This window comes from Musca vetustissima, unplaced genomic scaffold (genome assembly GCF_032173495.1).
Source record: "Musca vetustissima isolate MV318-11 ecotype Yass unplaced genomic scaffold, APGP_CSIRO_Mvet_v1 utg19084, whole genome shotgun sequence".
NCBI lineage: Eukaryota > Metazoa > Arthropoda > Insecta > Diptera > Muscidae > Musca > Musca vetustissima.
Window position 1 is genome coordinate 6,195 of NW_026876869.1, and position 11,267 is coordinate 17,461.

Below are 11,267 nucleotides of genomic sequence, written 5' to 3' on the forward strand. Positions count from 1 at the left end.
TTAAAATAAATGCTGTGGAATGTTTCATCGAAATCAGTTCAGATTTAGATATAGCTTCCATATATAGTTTCTCCGATTTTAAGTAAAAAGTGCACCAAAGTCCCAATGATTAATCGATTGCCGTAAAATTTTGTACCATGTACTGAAGCCCAACTTCTTTAAAGTTTCGTTGAAATCGGTTAAGATTTATATATAGCTCTCATATATATTTTAGTCCGATTTTAAGTTAATGGTACACCAAAAACCAAGTGTTAGTCCGATTGACATAACTTTTTGAACAACGTACTAAAGTTACTATAACCTAACGTTTGGAAAGTTTCGTTGAAATCCGTTCAGATTTGGATAAAGCTCCCATATATATATATATATATATTCATCTGATTTTAAGTAAATAATGAACGTACTGATTTTAACTTAACGTGTAACAAGTTTCCTTGAAGTTAGTTCAGATTTCAATATAGGCTACCTTATAAATAGTTCACCAAACTCCTCATGTGTGCCAGATTGACATGCAATTTTGCATAAAGTACCTCATTGAGCATAGAATAACGCAACTGCGTTCTGTAGAAATGCACACTATCCCCTATTAATTTTCGACCGACTTCGTGTTAATTGGGCTCCGAAATATTAATGGGTGTCCGATATTTGCTTTAAATCGATTTACATAATTGTGTCCCAAACGACTATATATCTGTCCAAATAAAAAGTTTATTAAAGGTTGCAGTATGGCATGTTTATGGGCTGTTCTAAGGGTATCATAAAGTCGGCCCCGACCGAAATTGTGATAAAATCTGCAGATATGGAAACTATTCTACACTGACCGTTTTGTTATTATTGATTTTCACGTTCGCCAGTTATGACCCTCAGAAAGCCGTTAATTTCTACATGACGCTGGTTTTGTTCAAAATTACTACAAATTGTTTGACGGAACCACTTTCAGATTCTAGTTACCCAATAAGTATTATTATTATTCTTGTGAGTATGAACACATCAACACTGCATTTATAAATTCATAAAAAACAATAGATATTCCATTGTTGAAATTTAATTGTGCGTGTCGGTTCGATCATCACAGACGTGTGCTCCTCATTGATTTGGTCGGTCGGAAAATGTCATATTGGACAATTTGTGTAATTTTGTGCTTGTGGCTTTATTGGCTGTGGACACGCCGGAAGTATTACGCTTTGATGTTCAAAATACCGGGACCGATAGGATATCCTCTTTTGGGAAAGGCTCTACATCTGACTGGCAAAAATGGTTTGTGTGAACTGTGCATTAGTAGGTTATATACTATAATTTATGTGGATAAATTCAGTGAATAATACTAAAAATAATGAACATTTTCTAAAATGAGCTGAAATGTGCAATGCAAAGGAAAAAAATCAACACTTCTCTTCATGTGCTTCAGAAAAATTGTCACGTTTTTTGTCGGTGGAGACAATAAAATATATTAATAATAATAAAACAAAATTATGAATCTATAATGGACATGAGGTGATATAAAAATAGTAACAAAAATATTACAATTATGTGAAACAATAACAGTGACGTTTTGTCAGTGCCAGTTTTATCTATGAAATCGAAATTAAAAGCCAATTTGATTGTTCGATCAACTCACTATGAAAACGAATGTTGCCAATGAATCAAGTGTTCTACATTAAATTTCAAATTAGTATTTTGCTCTTAGACACCTAATGATAGAAACATTGCCGTAGGGTCTGAATAGTGAAACAAGGTAATTAACGAACACTATAAGTTGAAATGTATAAAAACTTTGTCATTGCGTATGTTGGGTAGGATGAGAGTGTGCAGTTTGGTAAATTGAATGTCCTCCTCTACGTTTAACTTGTTACATTTTTATTTTAACGTTGAAAATGTGCTCAACATCCCCAAATTCCCGAATATTGGGTGTACCTTTATATGGGCGTTCTTCCTAAAGGTGGACTGATATATCCCATTTGAAATAACTAACATTCTAGATGTACTAACACTGTCTTAGCAACAATCTATGTTAAATATTGTGGTACAGCAGAAAACTACACACTTCCAAATTAGTCTTGGACCTTAAATATACCAAAAAGGACGAGTGAAGATTGAAAAAAGATGTTTGTTTGGTAGTTACATAAGCCACGCAATGAGAACCGAAAATACTAAATTACAGCCACATCGGTTGTAAAACGTGCCCAACATCCCCGATGTCATTAGGTTTCTAAACGCAAAACATTTTAAAGAACACAATGAAGAAGCACCGAATAAACAATTTTCAATATATCATATGTTTATATATTTAACTTTCATATAATTTGTTTAACAAAATACTAAGAAATTTCTATGAAAATTTGCTAAAATTGTTTGTCCTAAATGTTCTTTATACCACCCTTTTAAAACGACATCTAGAAAAAACTCGGAATAAGATGGGTTTCAAACCTAAAATAAGTTTTCATATTTTAAAGGTTTTTGACGGTTTGGTTGATTTTCGGGGTTTGGTCTATTCTGAATTTCATAGTAAAACTTTATGGCGCACATTTTTGTAAGATATTTTGACCTGGGTTGGGTTCTTATTGGGTACCAAATTTCTCCAATAAAAATCATAAATATAAGTCCACTTCTTCTGGTAGCCCCCATATAAAGGCACCCCCAATTTTCAGTTTTTGAGGGCTTTTGACAGCATTTTTCGCCTGAATTGGCTGTAATTTAGTACTTTGATTTCTTACGGGTAGCAAATCTCTCCAAAAAATTGTAAATATTTGTATTTTGGGGCTCTTCGCGTTTTTCAACCGAATTCGCCGTAATTTGGTATTTGATTGTTGTTGTAGCAGCCCTATTGCGTTTACACAACGGGCTAAGGTGACAGACGTTGGCCGAGTAAGACTTGGGTCGTTTAGAATCGTAGACCCCTCTGTCGTGAAAACGTTGGTATTTTGTAGTCGTATATGGTAACAAATATCCATCCAAAAATGATTAATATTCGCCCCCATTTAGGGGTCTTTTTTATATATTAAAATAGTTACCTGATTTGTTCCATGTGTTGGGGTTGTCCCCATATAGGCGTATTCTACCATAGTATGGAGGATAGTGGTTAATCAAAGAGTCAATTTTTACCCTACAAAGTATCGGAAGGCATTTAGGCATCTCCCCCATATAATGGTACCTCCAGAAGGAACGAATTGAGATACAAAACTAAAATATTGGGTTCGAAATATTCGCTAATTCATACACTATGTAATCAATATTAGTTCCCTTTTAGGCATAGCCTCATATAACTTTGCAATCTAAATTGCAGTAGTTTGAGATTTTTAGAAAAATCCCCATTAAAATTGCTGAAGTTTGTATTTGGTATACATAATGCTTAACATAAATCGGTTTGTAAAAAAGTGGACTTATACAGTCGAATTCGGATAAGCGAACGCCGGTCTAATATTTCGGATCAATTTTCAAACACTCTACTTCGCTTAAAAATAAAAAACCGGTCAATTGAAAATCTGTAAAAGAAAAAGAATTTGTTGTTGCAAAAACACAATTATATATGAAACGAGCACAGTTTAAGAGAAAAAAATTAATTTTTGTAAATTTTAATATTTTTTAATTTTTATGTGCAACCACATTTGTCCAACCATCCAAGAAAATATCTACGAAAAAATAAGTTCTTACTCAATTAATTTCGTAATATGATTTATAAATTTCACGATTTTTCAGATATTGATTGAAAACTATCCGAAGTTCTTTTAATTGAAAATTCTGCTTAAGAGAAATTTTTTCTGAAATTATGCGTTTTCGCTCAACCGAATTTGACTGTACCGGTATAAGTAAATTTTTTTGTATGTTCCCTATATTTGCAAGTATTTGTCAGTATACCTATGGTGGGACGTATCCAAAATTCGGTTCGGCCGAACTTAACGCTTTTTTCACATGTTATTTTTAGATTTCTTTTCTTATTTTTTTTTTGTTTTTAAAGACGGATTTTTTCCAAATTATATATGACGAATAAACATTTGCTTCCTGATTACACAAATTTGTTCGACCGAACTTTTTTCAAGGTATGGGTATATGGGAAATTACAAAATTCGTTTAAAATTCATAGGTTGAAACAAATATGCTGATTCGAAATCTTTTCGCGTTCACAAATTCGGATGCTGCGCACAAAAGTTATAGCGGTTTTAAATCTTGTATTTCAAATATAAATTAAATGAATTCCTATTTGTTGCAATTCGTGAATTTCTTCACAAATGGATAAACACATTTGTTTTCATTGCATACTTGTAAAATCACATTGAAATACGGTTTAATAGTCACGAAAAACAAATAGAAGCATGAAGATATCTGAAAATAAAATAAATTAATTTTTTAATGAAGACAAAACGTTTATTTGAACTTTCGATTTTTAGTATCGTTAAGGCAATACGGTTTTGCCTTACTTCTAAAATCCGCTTTCTTCTGCAAATTCACTTAGACGATTGTTAAATATCGGTAGATTCATCTAATAAGAGTTTCGACGTTAAAAATGACTAAATAATTACATGATCAATATTAAAAATCATGTAATTCGCGTATTCGTGGAAATCAATTGTTGCGCATGCGGGTTTCTTATAAACCGAATCAATCTCTTCCAATAATTTTTCGATGTATCATTTAGCGGCTAAAGTGTGCCGCTCTATGCACTTTATTATGCAAAAACTGAAAAAAATGGCTAAAATGTCGCAACGTGCATAAGATTTTTATGCGCATCAGATTCCAGTAATCTCCAATGAAAATACACAAAAGTACATCTATTTTAAAAGAATTGGATAAGAACCGCGGATGGATAAAATAGGCATATTATTCGCGTATCGATGTATTTTTATCCGCCGTTCTATTGAGCGGAATTGAACATGGCTGAGCTCATTAGATTCGGCACGTAAAAACACTAAAATCACGCGAGGTTCAACGGCAATTGAATGGACCTTCTTAGATTTAGACACAAAAAATAAATTTAGACAAATAAAAATTCACGCAACAAATTTTCGTCAAATTTTCATCATCCTTTTTGGAAATCATAAATTAGAAACCTATTGTACATGGGGTTTTCTGCAACTTAGTCACTGATCACATGTGCATGCGTTGTGTTACAAATCAGGAAGGAATACAAAAAAAACTTGTTGGCTTCAACACATTTTCACACATTTTTTTACATTACCACCATTACAGCTTCCAAACAAATTATTATTTATTACTTACATTCTAAGATTTTGACAAGAACACTTAATTTTATAGAAATGAATGTAAATTATATGAAATATGTCCATATATCGCAAGTTATAAGCTTTCAAACCTCAGTTTCAAGGAATTTGAAACATTTTGGTAATTTCCCATATGTCCTAGTCCGACTTTACTACTTTCCTTACTGGTTAATATTGAAATAGTTACCTGATTTGTTCCATGTGTTGGGGTTGTCCCCATTTAAGCGTATTCTACCATAGTATGGAGGATAGTGGTTAATCGAAATAGTCAATTTTTACGCTATTAAGAATGGAATTTTAAGACGATTTAGTCCTCTGTTGTAATCATTCCGCCTTTTACGGATGTCGTGATAAAAAACTCGAACATGACGATAATGAAATATATCGCGCGGCATTTAGGCATCGCCACCCATTCTTCTTTCCTGAAGGAAATAATTGAGATACAAAACTAAAATATAGGATTCGAAATTGACATATATCGGACATTAATTAGGCATAGCCCTCGTATAATGATAACACTAAATATTCGCTAATTCCTACACTATGTAATCAATATTAGTCCCCCTTTAGGCGTAGCCTCATATAACTATGCAATCTAAATTGCAGTTGTTTGAGGATTTTATACTCTATCATACGTTATCAGTCCATGTTTTGCGGGTTTTCAGATTTTAGGAAAAATCCCCATTAAAATTACTGAAATTTGTATTTGGTGTACATAATGGTTAACATAAATCGGTTTGTAGAATTATCGGTATAAGTCCACTTCTTGGTATGTTCCCTATATTATCATTGCAAGTATTTGTCAGTATACCTATGGGGGGTATCCCAAATTCGGCTCGGCCGAACTTAACGCTTTTTTCACATGTTATTCTTAGATTTCTTTTCTTTTTAAAAAATAGCCGTATTTTTCCAAAATTATATATGACGAATAAACATTTGCTTCCCGATTGCACAAGTTTGTTCGGCCGAACTTTTTTCGGGGTATGGATATATACTTAGAAAACTTTTAGCAAACATATTTTACAATTTACAGCCAGTACTGTAGAAAAAATGTTTCTAAATCGTTCAAAGTGCAGAAATGGAAACCTGCCAAATGTAGACCTATGCAAAATTTTCTGTTTTGAAAGCGGAATGTTAAATTACAGCCAATTTAAGAGGATAATCCAGCCAAAATTCAAAACCCAGGCAATGCAAATTTCAGTTTCTTTGGTTGGGAAAATATGATTAAAACTTTAAAAGTACCGAAAATGGGGGAGTACCGTTTATGGAGGCTATACCCTAACGAGGACTGCAGTTAATATTTTTAGGGGAAAGAAAGCTCAATGATAAGCTAATGACAGCTTAACGTGGCCGTGGAAAACATTGGCAAATTATTTTATAATTGGAATTAATTATTCTTTCAGATCCTTTGGACGTGATACACACACACAGCGAATTATTTGGTCCATTGATGTATACATGGCTGGTTACCTACCCGGTTTTGGTTGTAACCGAACCGGATATTATTCGTGATATATTGACGTCACCGTATTGTACAAATAAAGGTGTACTGTACAAACCGATTAACAAAGGAGTTGGGATAGGTCTATTTTCTTCCGAAGGTAACTTGAAACGGATATAAATTATAAAGGGCTAAACATCTTCTATTTAAGATCCCGAATGGAGTGTTCATAGGAAATATTTAAATCCGGCATTTGGTCATAAAATATTACTGAGTTTTATGCCAATCTTTAATCAGGAGGTGAATAAGGTTTTAAAACTATTCAAAGAACTCAACGAATGTTTGGATGTGATTACTTTGTTGCAAGATTTCACCTTGAATGTGGCTATAAGTGAGTTCTGGCTTTCGATTTTAATACGTTCATATTGTAATTGAAAACCCTTTTAAATTAAAGGAACGACCATGGGAGTTAATGGAGCCGACGAGGTTGGAAATGGACCCAATACTGATCTAATAAAAAGTTATCAGTGGTATGAAAAATTTTTTTTTTGTTAATTCTAAAGAAATGTGTATTATCTGTGACTGTTTTTAGTGTTGTTGAAAATATGACTGAAATGGTGTTTTCGCCATGGTTGACTAATAATTTTATTCGGAGGGTGTTTGGAGTCTACGAACCATTCAACTCATGCAAAGCAGACAATCGCAAGTTTATTAGAACGGTGAGTTCAAATAGAAATTGTTTCGCCACGCAAACCTGATGAAAGATGTCAGTATATGTAATTATAAATTAATAATAATGTGTCGTGTGGGATCTTCTAATGACTAGACCTTTTTTGTAATTAGCCCTATTAGGCATCTGGGGTAGATTTTCTTATTCAACAATTTGAAATATAACATTTTAATAATATGCTAATTAATATTACAGCTTATAAGCAACAAATTAAATGTAGATGCTGACACTAATCTGACGCGAGGAGAATCTAAAAATATGAATATCTTCATAGATCAAGCCATAGAACTTATGAAAAAGAATATTTTCACAGTGCAGCATGTGGAAGATGAATCGAATACAATCGTATTAGGGGTAATATATGAGTTTTCATAATTTAAACCTCCATTTTTTATGAATTTCAATTTTATATTTATTTGAAGGCTTTCGAGACCACGGCTAATACAATCGGATATGTTCTTATTTTGCTTGCAATGTTCCCGGAATATCAACAAAAAGTCTATGAGGAACTATTGTCCATATTTCCAGATGGTGGAGATTTTGACGTGACCTATGCAAATACTCAAGATATGATCTATATGGATATGATTATCAATGAATCTATGCGTGTACTGACACCAGTGCCATTAGTAGCACGTGAGAATTCACAAGATGTCAAGCTCTCCAATGGAATAGTTATACCAGCGGGAGTTCAATTTGTTCTTAACATTTTCACCATGCACAGACGTAAGGACTTGTGGGGTCCTAGAGCTGATATGTTTGATCCCGATCATTTTCTGCCTTGTAACATGGAAGACAAACATCCGTATGCGTTTATTCCGTTCACAAAGGGAATACGGAACTGTATAGGTAGGAGGACAATCATGTCGACAAATAAAATACTCAGTATGTTGTCTATTGATTTAATTTATAAATAGGTTGGAGATATGGTCTCATGTCAACGAAGGTAGCCTTGGCAAAGTTATTAAGGAATTTCACATTTTCAACGGATTTCCAGTACAAAGATTTGGAATTTTATAACTCAATTGTGCTGAAGCTAAAGCATACTCCCGTTTTGAGAATTGCAAGGAGATAATTTTGCAAAAGATATTGAAAACATTATATGGCATATTAATGAAAATCTTAAAGATTTAGTTTAAAAACATTATCCAGGTTTTGTTTCAGTATTGTACGTGAGGATTGCTCAAACTGACGACCTTACGATCTTTGAATACATAAGGTTAAAAATAATTACAAATGCCAAATTAAATTTTGTATTAATAAATAATTCACGAAAATATCATTTTTGTATTTGTTTAAACAAAGAATATTCCTAATATCCGAATTGTGTTTAATAAAATTGAAATTATAATACATTTGACCATTACTATATAATTGTTGTACTTCTTTTGTTGTTGTAGACGTTGTCAGTTGTAAAAAAATCGAGAGTCTCTGATTTTTATATTTCGAGATTTTGTACCCTCCACCATGAGGATGACAATCAAAATATCTAAAATTAATTAGGGCTCCTAGAAGAAAACTCATTTTATGATAGGATGATTGAAATTCTCAACATATCTAATAGTGGGGCTACCGTTATATGTGGCTATATTTAAACAGATAAATATTTATACCCTTCACCACACTGTGGTACAGGGTATTATGTCTTTGTGCATATGTTTGTAACAGGCAAAAATAATCGAGATAGACCCATGGTTCCTTTTGAGAATATGCATAGAATCACTTTCTGAGTCGATTTACGCATGTCCGTCTGTCCGTCCGTCCGTCCGTCTGTCCATGTTAAATTGTAAACAAAGTACAGGTCGCATTTATGATCCGAATTGGATGAAATTTGGCATAGGTCACTTATTTGGCCCAAGGACGAACCCTATTGAAATTGGGAAAAATCGGTTCAGATTTAGATATAGCTCCCATATATATATTTAACCGATTTAATGTAAACAGTCCCTATATAACTTTCGATTTGCACGAAATTTAGTACAGCCTAATCATTTAGGTCTAGAATGATGTCTGCCAAGTTTCGTGAAAATCGGTCCAGATTTAGATATAGCTCCCATATATAGTTTCGTCCGATTTCATGTAAATGGTGCCCCAAAGTCCCTATATATCTTTTGATTTGCACGAAATTTGGCATAACGTACTGAATTAAGCCTAGAGTGATGTCTGCCAAGTTTCGTGAAAATCGGTCCAGATTTAGATATAGCTCCCATATATAGTTTCGTCCGATTTCATGTAAATGGTGCCCCAAAGTCTCTATATATCTTTCGATTTGCACGAAATTTGGCATAACGTACTGAATTGAGTCTAGAATGGTGTCTGCCCAGTTTCAAGAAAATCGGTCCAGATTTAGATATAGCTCCCATATATAGTTTCGTCCGATTTCATGTAAATGGTGCCCCAAAGTCCCTATATATCCTTCGATTTGCACGAAATTTGCTACAGCCTAATCATTTAGGTCTAGAATGATGTCTGCCAAGCTCCGTGAAAATCGGTCAAGATTTAGATATAGCTACCATATATAGTTTCGTCCGATTTCATGTAAATTGTGACCAAAATCCATATATATCTTTCGATTTGCACGAAATTTGGCATAACGTACTGAATTGAGCCTAGAGTTATGTCTGCCAAGTTTCGTGAAAATCAGTCCAGATTTAGATATAGCTCCCATATATAGTTTCGTCCGATTTCATGTAAATTGTGCACCAACATCCATATATATCTTTCGATTTGCCCGAAATTTTGCACAACGTACTGAATTGAGCCTAGAGTGATGTCTGCCAAGTTTCGATAAAATCGGTCCATATTTCTATATAGCTCCCACATATAGTTTCGTCCGATTTCATGTAAATGGTTCACCAAAGTCGCTATATATCTTTCGATTTGCACGAAATTTGGCATAACGTACTGAATTGAGCCTAGAGTGATGTCTGCCTTGTTTCGTGAAAATCGGTCCAGATTTAGATATAGCTCCATTTTATTATAGATTGATTTTATGTAATTGACGCACCAAGGAACCAATAGGAACAAAACGTTCTAAAGTTAGTATAACCTAACCTGTGACAAGTTTGTTTGAAATCGCTTAATATGTGGATATAGCTTACATATATTTTTTCGCCCGATATCAAGCAAATTGGGCATCATACTCCTCATGTTAGTCAGATTGACATCAAATTTTGCACAACGTACAAAATTGAGCATAAAATTACGTAGTTGCGTTTTCTAGAAGTACAGACATAGTCAACCGGATGACCTATTTATATTTGTTTGAAGTCGATTTACACACTTTATGGACAAATCTAGGTAGATTCACATTTAGATAAATATCAAATATTTTATTTCATCCAATTTCATGTTAATAGTCCTGTTTAATGTACCCATAGTGGTGAAGGGTATCCTAGAGTCGGCCCCGTCCGACTTTACTACTTTCCTTACTGGTTTTATTTTATGGTAGAGAGATTTGACAGCCACTGAGATTACAAAATACCAAATAACAGCCGAATTCGGTTAAAAAACGTGTCTAAAATTCTCAAAATACCGACATGGGTGAATATTAATAATATTTAGTGCGGATATGGGGTGATACCGTTATGAGAACCCAAAATACCCAGTTGTAGTCATCGAATACTCCGTTTGCATTGTAAGATATTTACACATTCGAACACGATCGAGTTTTAGTAAATATATTAGGTTATGTAAAGTTTGGATCAAAACGGATAATCATTTCGCAGGATATTATAAATTATTTTTTCAGAAAAAAGTTTTACTATTTGTAGGGGAGGTACCAGAAGAAATCGTCTGGAAGAAATATAACGATGTGCATAGTTTGATTTAAATCCTTAACTCATTTCGAGAATGTTGTGGCTACTCAAACCAAAAAAAC

General features: G+C 33.5%; 1 protein-coding gene across 1 annotated transcript; it reads left to right on the forward strand.

Annotated features, from left to right (window-relative positions):
• The first annotated feature begins 1,109 nt into the window (after positions 1–1,109).
• Positions 1,110–8,462, forward strand: LOC133321403 (probable cytochrome P450 313a4). Its single transcript, XM_061530489.1, has 8 exons — positions 1,110–1,257; positions 6,620–6,817; positions 6,869–7,048; positions 7,112–7,187; positions 7,250–7,376; positions 7,583–7,741; positions 7,810–8,236; positions 8,305–8,462. The coding sequence occupies exons 1-8, from the start codon at positions 1,110–1,112 to the stop codon at positions 8,460–8,462; spliced, it is 1,473 nt and encodes a 490-aa protein (XP_061386473.1).
• The last annotated feature ends 2,805 nt before the right edge of the window (positions 8,463–11,267 follow it).